This window comes from Caretta caretta, chromosome 3 (genome assembly GCF_965140235.1).
Source record: "Caretta caretta isolate rCarCar2 chromosome 3, rCarCar1.hap1, whole genome shotgun sequence".
In the NCBI taxonomy this organism is placed as follows: Eukaryota; Metazoa; Chordata; order Testudines; family Cheloniidae; genus Caretta; species Caretta caretta.
In genome coordinates, this window is record NC_134208.1 from 26,978,083 (window position 1) to 26,997,827 (window position 19,745).

The 19,745-nt window shown below is 38.7% G+C and overlaps 1 protein-coding gene across 1 annotated transcript in view; it reads left to right on the top strand.

Moving 5' to 3' along the window:
* The window catches only part of NBAS (NBAS subunit of NRZ tethering complex), a 408,512-nt gene that overhangs the window by 126,167 nt on the left and 262,600 nt on the right, over positions 1-19,745 (top strand). Inside the window, exons 22-29 of the mRNA XM_048845538.2 lie at positions 37-120; positions 2,041-2,194; positions 6,663-6,848; positions 8,267-8,440; positions 12,588-12,721; positions 13,781-13,843; positions 15,271-15,393; positions 16,787-16,889. Coding sequence (XP_048701495.2) covers positions 37-120; positions 2,041-2,194; positions 6,663-6,848; positions 8,267-8,440; positions 12,588-12,721; positions 13,781-13,843; positions 15,271-15,393; positions 16,787-16,889 — 1,021 coding nt within the window. The remainder of the gene's footprint in view (positions 1-36; positions 121-2,040; positions 2,195-6,662; positions 6,849-8,266; positions 8,441-12,587; positions 12,722-13,780; positions 13,844-15,270; positions 15,394-16,786; positions 16,890-19,745) is intronic.

Below are 19,745 nucleotides of genomic sequence, written 5' to 3' on the forward strand. Positions count from 1 at the left end.
ATGTTTGTATAAAATTTCCATTGTGTTTTGTAATAGTTGTAGGCAGGATGTGTTGATGATTCTTCCCTGGAATGAACAGAAGCATCGGGAAGAGGACTGGTGTGAAAACCCACAGTGCAAGTAAGTATAGAGTGTGTGTGTGTGTGTGTGTGTGCATTAAAAAGAACAGTCTGAGAGGTTGCCAATATAAGGTTGATGAAATTCATGACTAAAATATTTGTCTTTACTATTTATGCCTAAGTTGGTAGAAAATTAAAAGCTCATGTAACAAAAATATATTAAAAACAACAACACTATGTTAATGCGGTGTTAAACCTGACATTTTAATTACATAAAAGTAGAGAAACTATAAGTTCAGGGACTCATAACAATATTAACTCTTCATCTTTGTGCACATTGATTTTTAATGGTATGTGTAACAGCCTCAGATGAGCTTCCCTTGCTGGAACCTCACCAGGCTGTTGTGTTTGGAGCCACACACTGGGCCAGTGTCTGGATAGGCTTCAGTCAATCTTTGGCTCTGGCCTCTCTAGATCACTTACTGAGTGCTGATTCTCTATCTGGTATCCCTTTTGGAAGTGGGACCCTGTGGCCTACCTGCCTCAGGACCAGTGTTAGCTCCCATCCACGATATCTCTATCTTTAGCATGCCCTTCTCAGAGTTCCACCGTAGTGGGCATCCTGGTTTATAATTAACCCCTTCAGGGACACGTGGTAGTTGAAGAAAATAGACTTTGTAAAAGGATTTCTAAAGCAATCACTCTTCACTTTAGACAGCCCAAGAGATATACTGATCCATGCGAAATAAGGAAACCTTTACAAAATTTCCTGTGTCACTTGCCTCACTACTCTTGAGCATTCTGAGGATTTGCATTCTGATTCTGGTCTCTTCTTCCTCTCTAAAATGGCTGCTAGAGAACGTTTGTTCTATAGCTTTCAAGTCCCCTCTGTCGGGGGACCCCTGGTTGGATTCAAAACTCCTGTAAAGTGATCAGTCTCTTGCTTGGTGGTTAGCCAGTTGGAGTCCAGACTTGAAAGATTGGTAGCCAGCTCTTTATCCAGGGATACTTCCATTTATATGGACAGTCATCAAGGTTTAATTACCCTCCATTGTTAGCTGTCTGCTGGGTACAAGAATTTCTCCTGGGTGTTCCAGCTGAATATGGAGGCTGCAGGTTCAAAATGGTGCTCAGTGAGCAAAATGGAGTTTATAGTTTGATATGAATTCTGTTTGAAATCGTAAGTTGTACACAGACAGGTCTCCCAAATTGTTTTACAGTGTTTTTGACTTGTTTAAATTGCACCATTTCCTTAAGGCTGGGTGAATAAGTGTGGCATTTTGTATTGCTACATTTTATTCTATGTGATCATCATATAATGAAAAACAAAAACCTTTATTATGCAGATATACAGGAGACTGCTATGGGAAGCTGAACTTTCTGATGTGTGCAAATTGTGTCAGCATCATTGATTTGTTTTTGTGGAGAGTGGGGGGAGTCCAGGGTGAATTCTTCCTGAGTAATGTCTCCTGGTTTTGTCATACAGCATCTTTATAGGGAGTAGTGATTATTTTAAAAATGGCTTTTTAATCAATGTATTTGCTCTGTTTGAAAGTTCTTACTCTTTACTTCTCAGTTTAGTACAAATGCTTATTACTACTACTGTTTAGTCCTGTTCAGAGCTTTGCATGAACACATTAGCTGTTGGTGTCAGGCCTTGGTGTCAGGTCTTGTTTATGCTACAGGGGAAATTCAATCTAAGCTACGCAATTTGAATTACGTTAATAGTGTAACTCAAATCAACGTAGCTTATATCTACTTACATTATGCAATGTTGATGGAAAAGCTCTTCTTGTTCTGGTGGAGTACAGGAGTCGATGGGAGAGCTATCTGTGGTCGATTTAGTGGGTCTTCACTAGACCCACTAAATCGACCGCCGATGCATTAATCCCCACCTGTCCATCACCCAGTAAGTGTAGACAAGCCCTTAGTCTTAGTCCATCTGTATATACCTTTGTAACTTTTTGTCTGCTCTTCTCAGAATGATATTTGAACCAGTTCTTCAAGATGAAGATGAATTCTTGTATGAAGCACAACCTGAGTTATTAAAGTACAGAACTACTAAGCTTTCGATAGACCTGGTTTCTGACTGGTATTGGAATAGGGCACAGGAGATTGAAAACTATGCTATGCAGGTAAGAACAGCAGCCCAGAAATAGTAATTGTTGGCACAGATGCAAGCATTTTATTGCTTCTTGAAGCTAATTAAGCTGTGTCAAAAGTAGGCGATATCAAGCCGTCTGAACTGAGTATTGGTAGTGATAGCAGACGCTGATGTAAAATGCTGGCCTATTGAGGTCGTTAGGGCACTTGCCATGGAATTAAGTATGGATTCACAGATTTTTATTTTTCATATGTACATGTATAGGGAAAGAAAACTATTTTGCTGCCAAATAATAATTTTAGATGGCCCCAAATTACTCTCTCAATTTAGAGATTCAATTTAGAGTGTGTTTCCTGAATTCAAACCTGTTTAAGGTTTACTCAGGTGAGTTGTGATTCATTCATGGGGGTGGATGGGGGAATCTCATAAATTTCCTTCAGCCTATCTGTTCCTGGGCTCTAGGAAATAGCAAAACTTTTCCAGCCGTGAAGAGCATTTTCCCTTCTGCTACATATTTTATGCTCATGTTATCTAAAGGAAGAAGTGTTGAATAGTGAGTGGCTTAAGCAGGTAACTCAGCTGTGATGTCAGGCCAGCTTGCTGTGTGAATTTGGGCGAGTCATACAACCTGTCCGTACCCTAGTTTCCCCACATCTTTAAAATGTGTAAAGCACTTTGAGATCCTTGGATGAATGGTGCCATGAGAGTGGAAGGTGTTACTATTAATGTTATGACATGCTCTTTCCCTGACTATAGTTTTGAGAATCCTCTGTGGAATGTCACAGATAATTGCAGTTCGCTTATGGTTTAACAACATAGAGATGTTTAAAATACTCCTGTGTCTATTAATTAGTAATTTTAGGTACTTCCTTTTCCAGATCAACCTGAGCTCTTATTTCTTTATATTCCTGTGTTAATTGATCCTCCCAGTTTCATAGGTGCTTCATAAAATGCTTAATCTTTTCAGATACCCTCATTGTAGACCCTTTCTTTTAATGACTAAAATAACAGTAAAAGATAACGTTTCTAGTTGCCTACTGAATTAAAATCCTTAACTAATAAAAAGATTAATCTCCCCTTGCATTTTAAAAAAAAGATATAGGGAATATTTTTGTTTTAGTGCCCAGAAATGCCTTTGGAAATCATTTACATTGGCCTCGAAAAATGTTATGGTGGTTGGTTGTATTCAATGAGGTTTTCATATGATATACAGCTCTGTGTGTTACACTGGAGCACAGTTTCATTTAACGTGTCAGTAATTTAATCGGTTTTTGGAAGTTTGTTTTTAGTCCAGTAAGTATTTGCAAAGGCGACAGATTCACAGATGATACTAGAAAAGACAGATTAGAATGAATGTTCAGAAAATATGTGGGTGTACTATTAAAAACAAAATACAATATTATTACTGTTTGTTTGATTTTTTTCTGTACTCAACTTGTTTACTTTAACCCATTTACTTGCAGTCATCTGCCTTTTAGTAACATTTCATCTGCCTGTATATCCATCACATTTTGATATCATATGTAGAGTATTTGTACTAATAAATCTCCCGTATCTTTTAATCTCACACCCTCATTTCCAAACACCTCCTTTCAGTATTCAAAAGTTAGTTGACTGTACCTTTTTATTGGCCTTTTCACCACTCTTATCTAAGATGTTTCCTATCTGCTGTGCTTGTGAGGAGTAAGCTAGTTAGCAGAGATGAGGCGCAAATATTTTGTTTCTATGTCATAATCTCTCCACTAGTTGCAAGTGCTGGGTTGTCCTCATTTTGCTTATCCATGTCAGGCAGCTGAAGTCTTGCTGCCTTGGAACTCTGTCCATTCAGCAGGAGATGGCTTCTGCAAGACGTGGGGGGAAATTATGGTAGTTTGATTTGTAGCTTGTTTGGGAATCCTGTAGTTCTTCCATTTCATTTCCCTGCCTGCTCCCCCACTCCTTCCCCTGCCCAACCTCCAAAAAACTGACCAACAATATACGTGCTGTCTCAAACAATAGCAAAGCCAGGAAATGTGAATCCTATTAAGGCAAAAAGGTGCTCCTTTATGAAGCTTCTCTCCCAGCTTCTGCAGACTGTGTAGCCTGCTCACAGCCTACTGAACAATGACTGACTGAAAGGGGTTCATTCTCTCAGGCTGGATTGAGCCTCCCACTGCTATGGGGCACTGCAAGAGCACTGCTATGCTATGCAGATACTTGTCAAAGCAGACAACTGTCAGTTGCAAATGAAATCACTCCCTATTCAAGGATTTCTCTGGGGTCAGTGCAAAAGGGCAAGATCTAGGAAGAGTCTGAGTGTTTCTTTTAATGTGTTTAAATGGGTTGTCATTAACTTGGGGAAACAACTGGTATTCTTTCTGCCTTGCGGGAGGAGTCACTTCAGTTTAGTGGGCATCACTTTTATGATTGATCCCTACCCCCCACCTTTTCTCAGGTGTGGATTAAAGGCTAGCCTCTCCTATCCTAACTCTTCAAAGACAGAGCAGACCCTTACTCAGATGGATCAATGGCTCCCTTTAAAAGGTTTGTGTTGGGGATGAGGTGAGGGGAAAATCTAAGGAAAAACAGAAAAGCTAAAAATCATTCCAGCTGTCATCCATCTCCTAAATTCCTCTTTGATAAGGAGGGAAAATTGCCCGAGTTACATCTCGGGGGGGGACAGAACCTGACATTTTGGAAATGTATTTTGCACTTTGATAGGAAGTGCAGGGTAGTAATCACATTTTAGGTCATTGTCATGGTTCCTCCCCCACTCTGAACTCTAGGGTACAGATGTGGGGACCTGCATGAAAAACCTCCTAAGCTTATCTTTACCAGCTTAGGTCAAAACTTCCCCAAGGTACAAAATATTCCCCCCGTTGTCCTTGGACTGGCCGCTACCACCACCAAACTAATACTGGTTACTGGGGAAGAGCTGTTTGGGCGCATCCTTCCCCCCAAAATACTTCCCAAAACCTTGCACCCCACTTCCTGGACAAGGTTTGGTAAAAAGCCTCACCAATTTACCTAGGTGACTACAGACCCAGACCCTTGGATCTTAAGAACAATGAACAATCCTCCCAACACTTGCACCCCCCCTTTCCTGGGAAATGTTGGATAAAAAGCCTCACCAATTTGCATAGGTGACCACAGACCCAAACCCTTGGATCTGAGAACAATGAAAAAGCATTCAGTTTTCTTACAAGAAGACTTTTAATAAAAATAGAAGTAAAGAAATCCCCCCTGTAAAATCAGGATGGTAGATATCTTACAGGGTAATTAGATTCCAAAACATAGAGAACCCCTCTAGGCAAAACCTTAAGTTACAAAAAAGATACACAGACAGAAATAGTTATTCTATTCAGCACAATTCTTTTCTCAGCCATTTAAAGAAATCATAATCTAACACGTACCTAGCTAGATTACTTACTAAAAGTTCTAAGACTCCATTCCTGGTCTATCCCCGGCAGAAACCAGCATATAGACAGCATATAGACAGACACACAGACCCTTTGTTTCTCTCCCTCCTCCCAGCTTTTGAAAGTATCTTGTCTCCTCATTGGTCATTTTGGTCAGGTGCCAGCGAGGTTACCTTTAGCTTCTTAACCCTTTACAGGTGAGAGGAGCTTTCCCCTGGCCAGGAGGGATTTCAAAGGGGTTTACCCTTCCCTTTATATTTATGACAGTCATAAAGCCTATAAAAAAGAAAAGGAAAGGGAAGTATATTCCACCAAAAGGTTAATCATAAGCTGCTGTATTACTGCGCACATAGTTTTAAGATTTTGCAAGGTCCATGCCAGAGCTGACTAAAATCCAAGAAGCTAAATAAACAGCTTTTTTAGTTCTGTAAGATTAATGACCCCCAACACTTCCCTAGCTCAAATATCTAATATGGATGCAGTTGTGGCATCCCTACCCCAGGACATGGTAGTTCCCTTGGAGTGTTGTCTTTCGAAATATTATAGGACAGGAAGATACAAGGTACCCACCACAAGGATTCTGAAGCATTAGCAGTAGCTGTGAAAGCTTCTTTAGCAACCACATGCTTTGTCCAGGCAGGTGTGTCCTGATGCAGTGACCTAAAAAATACAGACCAATTAAACAGGGAATATTTTTTCTCTATTTTAAAGAAAATGTCCCTAGTTGTACCTTTTAAGTGTGATTCCTGTAGTCTCTGAACTTGCTAGTAAGAGCAATGACATCTAATTCAGTGACCATCACACTACTCTGGCTCAAACCCTGGATTGCTGAGACTAATCAAGTCCTTTGTAAGTATGTGTGGGAAAGGACAGGGAACTCTCACTTCCAAACCCTTCAGTAACACAAAAGAGATTTCAAACAGCCACAGACAAAGATGACAGCATTGTTTTTAACCCCTCATCTGGATCTTTATTAACTACTCCTACCTAGAAAAAATTATTGGAACAACAATATTTGAGAGACCAGTTAGAATTAGTTCAGATATTGATTACCAAAAAGAAACAATCAGGTAACAACATAATTTTTTTTCTTATTTTCAGGTGGACTGTGCTCTGTCCCTGGTTCGACTTGGCATGGAGAGGAACATTCCTGGTCTTCAGGTGCTTTGTGATAACCTGGTTACTTTGGAGATGCTGATTTATGAGACTGGATGTGATCTAACCCTAACCTTGAAAGATCTGCTGGAGATGAAAGATAGCGAAAAACTAAGACTGTTAATGATGAACGTACGTATTTTTGAAAATGCAATAGGTAGATTGTTGAGCCTAAATAATGTCCATGCTTATATAGACTCCTTGCATGTGTAAGGTAACAGTGCTCTTCAGCCAGAGGTGTTTCCCTATCACATTTCCATTTATTATCCATCCATATCCCAAACAGCATTGGCACTAGATTTGTTTCTTTTTTTAATAGTATGGAAATGGTATTTTTGGAAAACAGCAGAACCAGTTTTGCTTATTTTAAAAATAAAATGAAAACAACCCCACTCTTACCCCAACTTTTCAGCAGAGACTAAGCCTGAATAATTTCAGGCTGTGCAAGCCATGATTTACTGAAAACGGGAATAAGATGGAAATGCCGTAAGTATCACTGTTGCTACTGCACAAGTTCTAAGAGCACTTCTTTTAAAGATGGTTTTTGATGTTTATAAGCATTAGCAGAAAAACCCCAGCTCATTTCTGTGCAGCAGATAAACTCATCTGAAATCTTCTCTGGTTCTTCAGTCCTCTTTTTCTTGTGCAATATCCATCTTTTTTATACAATTTGTATTGTAGGAGGAAACTGATAGTGACTCCAATACGTAGTTTTCCTAACATTTGCCATTACAAAAAGATTCTTGTGATTTTCTTTTTTCTTTTGGAACACCTCCAATGTGTACAGCAGGCCTTTGAAATTCAGCCGGGGGAATGTCCTTGGGTGAGAGAAGTGCCTTTTCTTTGTCCCGTGAAATTCTGTTCAAGTTTTGCTGAGACATACACTATTGAAAATCACTACAGCGGACCCTCGCTAAAGCGCGCATTAGTATAGTGCGGATTCGCATATAGCACTGTCGCGGTGATGGATCCCAAATTTAAATATTTAAATTGGGATCTATGTTAAAGTGGCCCCCGCTATAACGCGATCCCCGCCTTAACGTACCGCGCATGGATCCTGAACCCCGCGTTCTAGCGAGGGTCCGGTGTATTTATTTTCTCTTGCTTTCATTCCTTGGGGAACTTTTGGTAGCCTGACAAAATAACTTAATATGAATATGGTAAGGCTGGGCTCGTGCCACCACCAAAGCAGCAGTGGGACATTGCACTGGGAATGCCTGGTAGTGACCATGTCAGCTGTAGTCAAGGGGGCTGACGAATGAGAAAGCTGGGCTTTTCTATAAGACTCCCTTAGACTCAATAGCCCATCCCTCCCATCTTGGATGACGGTCTTCTCCTGCCAGTTAATTTAATTAGTTCTGTAGTTAAAGTGGTAGGAGTCTTGCTGCAAACTCAGGGTTCAAACGGTGCTGATGATGCATGATGAGGGCAGTTTATTACTGTTACACATAATATAATTGTTTTTACCTTTTTTCATTTAAAAATAAAAAAGGAACCAGGTTTTATCATTCTGTTTTCATTTGTTTTGTTTAACTTCTTACACTTTCTAGTCTTCTGATGAAAGATATGTGAAGAACGTTTATCAGTGGATGGTTCCATTTCTACATCGCTGTGAAAATCAGTCCCCTGGTCTTGCAAACACACTTTTTAGGGAGTATTTAGTTAGCTTAGCAAAGGAAGACCTGAAATTCCCTCTGAAGATCTTTCAAAATTCAAAACCAGATGTAAGTACAGATTCATAGTTGTTTTATTTATTGCCGTATTTGAAAACTATAATTTATTTTGCAGAACTGGATTCAGAGGTAAGGTTTGTTTGTTTCCCGATTTTGGAGGTTGAGCCTGTCCTTTTTTTCCTTTTTAATGAACATTTGTCATGCGGATATGAAAATAATGTTCCCTAAACAAGGTTAAAACAGAATTTCTAATGCATGGTTAAACCATAGTTCTTGATCAGGATATCAAAAGATATGTTAATCATTAATCACTAGCAGAAATACCCAGTAGAGTAAAAACGAGTAGGGATTCTTCTGAATGTATTTTTTTGGTAATGCATTGAACTTCATTTTCTGAACATGGCTAAATATTCTGTTTGTTTGAAGCCTCTTAAAATATTTTCTGAGTACTTCCGTCTGGTGCCTTTCCCTGAAGAATTTTACCAGCTTTCATTTTTTTGCCGCTAAAAGTGCTGGTAAGAAGTATTTATTTGCCTCATTAATGAGGGGAAAAAAGCAGTGATGTTGATCACTGTAGATAAAAATGCTGAAATTCATATTTCAGTAAGTTGCTACTATTCTCATAAGAAAGTAGAAGGACCACAAGAGAACTTTAATAAAATAAACTGTATCCCTTTCTATTCATCTTTGCATCCATTATTTAAACTACCTTTTCCCAGTAGCTAGATCAAAATGTGTGTAGTTAGATATTTTAAATTTACATTCACCCACAGCCCTCGTCAGTTCATATAAAGTACATTTATTTGTGTAATTATTTATTTAGAGTTCTAAAACCTACATAGCAGAAAGGTCCAGCTTAAATCCTGAGCTTCCTGTCCTGTGTTTTAAGTGCACAATCAATAATCACACCAACACACCCGCTTCCTGCATAGGCACACTCTGGCTGCCAAGGTAAGTTCTAGCCCCCTACCTCTCCTCATAGGGTAGAGAAGGACACCTCTACTGCTTCTGAAAATAGAGATGGACTCTCCCTGCTTCTTCTGGAAGGGGAGAAGACCCCCTGCTGCCCCTACTTGAAATGAATGTTGGGGCATAAGTCCACAGGGGGTAAAACCAAGGGAGTCCAATGTGCCTCAGGGCCCACATTGCCTTAATCAGGACCTGATTCAAAGTAAACTAATGAAAGAAATATTTAGAGTGAATAAATCACTAAATATCTACAGGGCAACAGAACTATGCATAATAAACAGCAAGGTTTTATAAATCTTGTTAGACAAACATGCCTGATAGTTTTTTCCCCACAGTAATAGATTTGGATTCTAGTAAAATGATAAATACTGTATTTCATGAAACCTTAATTGGAACATTGACAGTGCCTTGGATTGACGTTGCCTTGACTGTGGATTGACCTTTGGTTAAAAATGGAAAGCAAGAGCCAGTGAAAGATAGCAGTGTGTTAAGTTTGAGTTGGAAGCCACCAGTATTGTTTCTTGAAACAGTGATATGTGACATCTTCATTAATGATATAGAAGATGGAAGAAATAGCAAATTAATATAATTGCTATGATACAAAACGTCAATACAGCTAATTTTCACATTCAGATACAGATTTTAAATTGCTTCTGATGGATGTAGTCCCATATGAATGAGATTAATATCTGAGTTACTTTAAATCTGATCCAAAAACTTGGTACTCTGGTGATTCAATTTATAGTTTATAATGTAATATTTCAAAAGATGAAACTGCAGCCAAGTTCATGTCCCAATCCTTAACTGTTATATGATTGGTGTTTCATTTGCACAGCAATAACCTCTTTACTCAAAAGAGGGCGTCAACAGTCACTTCTTACATCTCACAAAAATGATATTTAGAGAAAAGTTCTGCAGATGAATTCACTGTGCATTTAGGAGCAAATCAAAATTGCAAGTGAAATTGTATTTCATATGCTGGCCTAATAAACACAAGTTTTGGCCCTCTCTCCCCCAACTGATGTTTTATCCAATTACCTACTTTTGAAGTGTGGTTCTACTCTGGAAAAGTGTTGCTAAAAATGATGACTTCTTACTCAGGAGGTCTGCTCCTTGTGTCTCTTCAGGCATATCTTATTGTTTAAGATACAACTAACTTTTTACCACTTCTCAGTGTCTGCTCGGCAGAGTTAGAAGTGAGAGAGCTAGATGATGATCCCCCTTGTACATCATCAATGGAAGTGTTTACTCATTTCCACTTGCTTACTCCCACACAGCCTCACTAGAGCTATTGGGTTTGCACAATTCAAGTGAGGGCAGAATTTGGCCTGTAGGAACTTTTGTTATTGGTGATGGTACATGAGAAAGGAAAGAACTAAGGGATAGGGGACTTTGAAAACCTTTTCAGTGTTGACTGACTGTACTCCTGTGGAAGTCAGTGGTAGTTTTACCATTGACTTCAATAGGAGCAGGATTAGGCTGACACCGAGTATTTTTTAAAAAAATTAACCCTAAATGCTTAATATTCTATCTATTGTGATAGAAGCACATTCAGTACAACTGTCACCTCTGCCAAGTTATGACTATTCCAATAAAATGATATCAAGAATTTCTCACTACTACATAGTCATCCACTGTGATAGGCTTATGAGCCATCACTTTCTGAGTAACATTTCCCCACTATCTCTCTCCTTCCTCAGAGTCAAGTAGAAGGACTTAAATACCCACATAAGTTGTCCTATATAGATAGGTCCATGGAATCAATGGGTAACGGGAAGTAGAAGAACTGCATGTCTTATAAACCTTTTTTTTGGGTGTTGACTGTGCTGAAAACTTTCTCAAATTCTCCCACCACTGCTCTACCAAAAAAATGGAGCTGTACCACCGATAGTTTGTAAGTAATTACATCCTTACTGAATGACACACTATTGCAAAAGAACTTATTTTTCCCATAATACACCCTTGTATTCATAGGCGCCGACTCCATGGGTGCTCCAGGGCTAGAGCACCCACTGGCAGCCAAGCTCCCCGCCCCCACTCCACAGCTCAGCTCACCTCCGCCTCCCCTGAGTGCACCACGTCCCTGCTTCTCCCAGCACTTGCTGCCATGAAACAGCTAGGAAGTAGGGAGGGAGAAGCGGTAATGTGGCACGCTCAGGGGAAGAGGCAGGGCTGGAGCGGGGATTTGGGGTAGGAGTCCGATAGGGGCAGGGAGGGGGTGGAGTTGGGGCGGGGTCTTTGGGGAAGGGGTTGGAATGGGGGCGGGGCAGGGGTGGAATCGGGCTGGGGCCGGGAGGGTTTGAGCATCCACTGGCGCCAGGAGAAGTTGGCGCCTATGCTTGTATTTCTCTTCTCCATATCACATCCTGCATTTACAGTAGTGAGAGATCGTGCGTAGATTGGCATCCACTGTTAATGATCTGAGCAGTGCAAGTTGACATGATGGTAAAAACACTGGCAGTTGATCTACATTGAAGGTACCCACAAATCGTGGCCCCGATACAGAGAAAAATAACACCAGACATTGTTACTGGGGGAGGGGAGTGCTTTTGCAACCGTGAATAACTGGTCTTTCTAAAAGCATGGAAACTTTTAAAGGGTTCTTCAGTAAAATATAAAATACTCTGGCACTATAAGGCTGCACTTCAGCTATTGTATTTGCAGCTATATGAATTACTGCAGTGTATCGATCCAGTTTCAGATACAGTTTGAGATTCCTGAATCATAAATTGACATAATTATTAGAAGCACCTTATTTTCCTGATGCATGCAGTAGTGGGTTCTATGGTGGATGGGCTGTACTCAATAACTGCAGCATTTTAGTGTGTATTGATGCTGTTAATGTGCAAATGAAGTAAATTCCTTTGATGTGTGTAAGTAATGGTTTCAAGCATCTAACGTATTTTTTAATAATTTGCCCCTTTTAAAATATTTGCTTTTTCAAAATTAAATAGGATTCAGTTGCAAGTATCTTCCTCTTTCAGACAGGTTAAGTACACAGAGGATACAGATTAGTTTTTGTTGCATTTTCTGTAATTACAAAATATATTTCACAGAGAATTATTAAAGATCCAGAGAGCCTCTAATTAAAAAGAAATCACTAAATTTGTTTTATAGTTGTACTTGCACTAGTTAAGATTGTATTGACATTAACGCTGGAATATGGAAAAACTGACTGTAAATGGAAAAATGTTCCAACATACAGCAAAATATATTCTGTTTTTGATAGTGTCAGCAAAAAATAATTCCTGATCAGGACCAACTGATGAGTATGGCACTGGAATGTATCTACAGTTGTGAACGAGATGACCAGCTCTCCCTTTGTTATGATATTTTGGAATGCCTTCCACAAAGAGGATATGGGTGAGCATATATATGTGGTTATCTGTAGCTGTTTTAGAACACAATAAATATAGTTCTGAATTTTCTAAAATATTTCCTGAGATGACATTCGTTTTCCCTGGGGAAATAATTAAAATAAATTAAAAGCTAGAGTATGTAATGTAATTGGTGTAATACCTTTATTAATTGAACTGTTTGTATTTATACTTCATATATGTTAAAAAAATTGTTTAACAAATTATCTAAATCGAAAGGTCAAAATCAGGCCATCCAGGCCATGCCCACTCCCCAGGCCTTTGTGTCAAGCAGAGGTGGGAGGGTCCCTGAGCTCGAGCTGCAGCCCAAGCCCAGATATCTACACTGCAATTAAATAGACCTTCAGCTGCAGCCATGCAAGCTCAAGTCAGCTGGCACAGGCCAGCCATGGGTGTCTAATTATAGTGTAGACAAAATTTCGGAGTACATTTCCCAGACCTGAAGAAGAGCTCTGTGTAAGCTCGAAAGCTTGTCTTTTTCACCAACAGAAGTTGGTCCAATAAAAGATATTACCTCGCCCACCTTGTCTCTCTAATAACACGGCTATATACAACATTGAAGCTCATAAGCATTCATGCCAGCACGAGACAGGCCCTTCTACAGAGAAACTGCTCTGTGACAAACAACATTTCTGGAGAAAATGGATGAAAGACTAACAGGAGAAGCCCTAGGCTACCTGCTATTCTTCTGGGTCCATTGCCAATCTCCCAATCTCCACACTTGGGAAGGTCACACTTGGAAAAGTGGAGGTGGATGGACGGGAGGGAGTTGAAGGGGAGGGTGTCAGGTAAGAAGTGAGCCTATATTTCAAGGGGTGAGTTCAATGTTGTCTAGTATTACCCACAAGTTCTTGGCCTTCCTTCTACCAGAAGCCAACAGTTTTAATCCTTCCTTTGAAAGCTGCAGCATCCTCTGGATTTTGAAAGGTTCCAGAAAGAATATTCAACTTTTTGGTGTTTATTTCCATGTCGATAATGTGTTATACCAGCAATAACTGGATCATGCATTCAGCAGTGGTTTTTTTTATTTTTAAAACCTTCACAGCCCGGAAACAGACTTAACTAAAACTCTTCATGACAAGGTAGATGAACTGGAACAAATTCTCAGGTAAAAACCATTTACCATATCAACAGTTCATTATGTTTTATTGGAGGACTAGTACAATAATGTACAGGTTACCATGGCATAGGATAATAGGTCATATCCAAACCCTTCACTACAAATCTAGAGGGAAAATACTTTCTGAATGTTGAGTTCTTCTACAATATTTGGGTTGTAACTTTCTTCCTGCAAAACATATTCCTACTGCCCCAAATCAGATATCAAAGCCAGTATTGCAAAGGATATGAATGGAGTGCTGAACCGCTCCTCTATCTGTGGAACGGCAGTCAGAGTATCTATAATGTGGACAAAAAGGTTTAGGCCAAATCTGAGCCTCTAAGCCAGTGGTCCCCAAACTTTTCACCTAGCAGTCCCCATTAGCTCTGTCTGCGCTGCCCCCACCTCTTGAAACTGGGGCCAGGAGCGGGGCCATGGACAGGGGTAAGGGGGCTGAGGCTGGGGCCATAACGGGGCAAGAGTGGTGCCTTGGCTGTGAGAGGGATCCCTGGGCGTGGGATCAGTAGCCACACCCGGAAGCGGAGCCCTGGGCCAGTATGGAGCCGAGTGGCAAACCCTTTCTGTCCTCCATGGGGGCTGGCCTGGGCCCCAGCCGTACCCACCCCGAATGTTCTAGAGGGCACACCCCACAGATTGAGGACCTCTCCTCTAAGCCAAGTTTCAAATGTCTTGAGTATTTATAGGAAGAGAAGCATAACAAAAATGACTTGAAGAGGTTAGTCTAAGAAGGGAAGTAATCAGCAGGGTTTTTTCGGTTTCCAATGATATTGTTGTAATGTCAGCTCCCTGTAGCTTAGCAAAAGTTTGTATGTTCTGATAATCAAATTTTATAATGCTTGTAGGTTGTATAAAATTCAAGAACTTGCTGAAAATATTGCTGTTAGCTGCCAGTGTGGTATATTTACTGAAAGTATTCTTTGTTTGAAGGAGGGACAATACTCATGTGGTTATGGCACTAGTTTGGGATTTGGGAGATGTGAGTTCAATTTCTGGCTCTGCCATAGACTTTATTTATGACTTTTGCAAAGTTACCTTCTCTCTCAATCTCAGTTAGGCTCCTCATCTGCAAGGTCCCTACTAATAATTCCTTCCTCCCACCTTCTGTCTGACTTGTCTGTTGAGGTTGTAAGATCTTTGGGGGAGAGACTCTCACTATGTGTGTCTGTGCAGTGCTTTGCACAATAGAACTCTCATCTTGTTTGAAGCCTCTGGGCCGTTGTTTCTCAACGACCGGTCCGTGGACTCGTGCCAGTCCCTGAGAGCTCCCTGACAGTTTAGGAAGGCAGCAAACCCTGGATCCAGGTATCAAAAAGGTTGAGAAACACTGCTTTAGGCAATATTGTGATACAAATAATGATGATCTAATCCAGGAGAAAATGACAAGATGCTAGATGATTTATACTGTATATTTATAGTGTATCAGAAATTTTGGAGAAGCATGGACTTCAGAAACCTGTGTCATTTGTAAAAGATACGCAGAACAGCCCAGAGCAAGCGGAGAAGCTTATGATTAGGCTGACCAGGCACACAGGACGCAAGTGAGTATTAACACTGTTGGGCAGCTTAGAATATCCATGTTCAGAGATTGTGCATTTTCACCATCGGAGTATGCATCCGATGAAGTGAGCTGTAGCTCACGAAAGCTTATGCTCAAATAAATTGGTTAGTCTTTAAGGTGCCACAAGTACTCATTTTCACCTTTATACACGAATATGATGGTACTTTTTTCTCTCAGCTTTAACACAATATTCATAAAACAAACTTGTTAACGTGAAATTGAACATTGACTATAAGCGCTTCACTGCTTTTTGTTATTAAAAATACTACCTCTTCCTAGAATTGTTGCAGACTGATTTCAGTATGGTTGTGTTTTGTTCAGTTAAGCAATCTTAAAGGCATATTGGCAGAGAAGATACTTTACTTTAAAAATGAACAATAAAACTAATGTCCTGGAAATAAAATCCTTTAAAACTAATTCTGTTTTACAGAAGGTGCAGAATTTATGAAATAGCATCTTTCAGAATTTTTTTTGGCTTCACATGGTTTTCTTATGAGCTTTTTTTATTCAGTAATTTTTAGTTCAGGTATTTAGCAATAATTGAATCTGCTGTTTCTTCTTTTAGTGATTTTTTTTTTTAATTTGGGAAAAAAAACTCTTATTTTTCATATTCTATCTTACTGTAGCTGAGTTATTGTACATCCTGTATTGAGAACAGAGAAATCAGATTGCTGAAGCCTTGATTAAAAGCAGCATTTTTTGTGTTGTAATTACTCCTTCTCTTTCTAAGAAAAGCTCTGTCAGTCCATATTGGTAGTGTATAGCTGGTGCATGCTGAAAGCCCTCTTAAGAGTTTTTAAATAGTTTGGAAAGGTCAAATCAGTGTTCCTCCTAAAGTAAGAAGGTGCCGTAGAAGAAAAGTACCTTGCCTCTTGGACGTCCATGTCTTACTACCTTACCTATTAGGGTCAGTGCTCAGTTAAATAATTTAATATCAAGAATATAGAGAAAATGCTAACATCAGTGTTAATTCACAATCAAAAAGCAGTCGGGCAGATAGTGAACCAATAGACAGCTTAGTAGAATCCTGCCATCTAAATCTCACCAAATTAAAATAAAATTTAAATAAAAATAATAATGCCTTCTCCATGGGTTGCAGGTAATGTATGTCAGGCTTTTTGGTAGCTTACATTAAATTTACTGCAGAGTTGATGTCTCAGAGTTATGATTACCCAACTTTTTTGGGTGCTGTTAGAAATAGCTCAACAAATAGCTCATCACCGGAGGATTTTGGGAATGCTTACTTAAAAAAACAAAATTGTAGTATGTCGGGTCACATGATGAATTCTAGCATCATCTCCCTTTGTTCTTTCTTCAGCTAACATTCCATTAAGGGGGACAATAAATATTGATTTTTTTTTCTATTTATTTAGGCAGCCTCCAGTCAATGAGATGCACTGGAAAGGGTTACTGCAGGATATGTTGGATATGCAGCAGAATGTCTACACGTGCTTAGAGCCTGACAGTTGCTATGAGGTGATTTCTACCCAGTCCTCTATTTTTATTCTACGAACTGATATCAGAATAAATCGTCTCAGTTTGTACTGCTGTTCTCATTTGTGTTACCGGGATTGACATGAGTAAATATTCACATGCTGTACTGAAATATTACCCACTGGCTATCTGTGAACTCTACCATTGAAACTAATGTAGTTAAAGTTTCTGTTAGGGAATTCCTTGGATACATTTCATCAGCAATCCATGTACTCTCCTGTCAGTCCCTCAGCATGAGGTTATTTTTATTTAAATCAAAAGACTAAAGTTACTTGAGGAACATAAGAGTTATAAGATCAATAGTTTTTGATTCATAAATATCTTAATAAATAGAAGTTTAGGCCAGTGATTACTAATAAAAGTAATTTAAAGATAAATTATATTTTCGTTAAATGTTACATTTTAATTAAACATGAACTTTGTGTTCAGCCAAGCGTTTTAATGTCACCCACAGTACCTACAGGACTGTGTATAAATATTTTCCTCTTTGATTTAAAGTGAAACGTGAAATCCAATTTCGGCAGAAAATAATCTGCATATGTTGTTATGCTGAAGTTGAATTTATTTTGATATGTGCTGTTTATTTGCATATTTACTTTAATACACTACAGTTCAGCATTTAGATTACACTATGCATAGGCTTACTTATCTTGACATTTTGACATCTTTTGAAAGTTTTATATTATTGAAAGTTTTTTTTTCATTACAGTTTACAGAATTAATTGCATATAGCTGCCAGTCTCTCTTGCTCTTGGGAGACGTTCTGAAAGCAAATTTGAACTGTTTTGAAGGAATTAAAGGAAAAAAAGCATATGGGACTTAAACTAGAAATTGAAATATGCCACTTTTTTCTACAGTTATACATTTTTAAGCCATGTCAAGAAAAACTCTGTATGTTAGAAGATATTCCTGTTTTTTGTGAAATAATGGACTAGATAATTAAAACAGTTGGATTATTCATTTGACTGAAAGTATGCATATTTTGTTGCAGCTAGAACATACAGTAGAACCTCAGTTATGAATACCTTGGGAATGGAGGTTGTTTGCAACTGTGAAATATTTGTAACTCTGAACAAAACATTATGGTTGTTCTTTCAAAAGTTTATAACTGAACATTGACTTAATACAGCTTTGAAACTTTACTGTGCAAAAGAAAAAGGCTGCTTTCCCTTAATTTTTTTTTGATAGTTTACGTTTAACACAGTACTGTACTGTATTTGCTTTTTTTTTTTTTTGGTCTCTGATGCTTCCTGATTATGTACTTCTGATCCAAATGAGGTGTGTGGTTGATTGGTCAGTTCATAACTCAAGTGTTTGTAACTCTGAGGTTCTACTGTATTTGTATCTTCCATTACCACTCAGATCTGGTAAATTAATATCTTTTGTTTGAAAATCATGCATGGCCTTCGAAAAATAATAGCCCTGTAAGGGGGCTTCTGCATCAATGTTGGGACGTTTGTGTTGGGACTTTGTTGTGAAGTGTGTTGTGTTATTTGATTGAAACAAAAACTCTGGGGATCCTTTTGGAGCATGGGACCCGTATCCAACAATCTGCTTTTTGGTCTATTCTCTTATTTATAAATCAACAAATACAGATACTTTTTTGCCTTAGATCATTATCTACAAATTGCTATGTTCATACATACTAAGAATTGTTTACCAGTCAGATATTTTTATGGAGATTAAAATGGTTTATCGCCAGCCTTGTGGTAGCTACTCTCTGCCTATATTTCGGCTTTCCCTTGAGAAATATTGCATGGTGAATTGTAAGACCTCTGCCACATTCTAGTGGTTTGGTGCTTTTAAGAACACTAAACCATTAGACCACAAAAGGAAGAAAGTTAATGCCATAGATTTCGTATCTGACCTTGGACATATCACTTAATCCTTTTGTGTCTGGTATGCCTATCCATTAGATGTCATCTACATTTCATGAAGTGAAACTGAAGTAATCATTTCTGAAATATAAGGTTCTTTTTTGATTCTTGAATGGAAGGTGTCATGGAATCCAAAGTATTAGTTCTTTATTTATTTGTTGAACATCTCATTGTGTTTTTTGCTATGAGAGGGAAGAAGAAACTTCCTGCTTGATGTCTTAATATAAGCTGAATAGAGAGACAACTCAAAAGACCTGTAGAACCACATAAAAAAGTTTTATCTGACAGTGCTTGTTTTGTTGAGTGTGTGACAGCATTTTTACTGGTGGTGTAGTGTAGGTGGGTGGACTTATTTTAGCATGTGTTTCGGTCATCAAAATGTTCTACTAGTTTTGTAGCTCTGTTCTTGCCACCTGTTTTGCAGGTATCCCTAATGTCATCATGTTGCTTTTAAAATCTAACACCAATTTTGAGTATGCATATGTGCTATGCCCTACTCAAAGGTTTTAGGTGTAGGAATGAGACACACAACTTTGGATATGGTTATCTCACTGTTGTTTGACTTGCACTGGAGCAGGGCATACGTAAGACTGTTGCAACCTGTTGTCATGGGGGTGAGGCGCCTCTGGGTCTCTATATAGTCTTATGTGTGCTTCCAGTAGAGCTCACTCTCTCCTGACATATGGATTTAAAAGAATAAAATAAACTATATTTTATGTAAAGTTTTTTCTGTGGTGATCATAACTATAGTATCTGAGTTTCTAGAAATACAGATGTTGCTTACAGATGCACTGTTTTAAATTTAATTAACTAAATTTTGGGGCAAAAAAAAAATCTTCCTAACTCAGAAATATTTTAATTTGTTTGTCATGGAATTAAAAGCTTTTGATCGATGCAAAATTATAATAAATAGTGTTCAAATATTTTGTTTTGTTCTTGTTAATTAGGATTGTACTGGTCT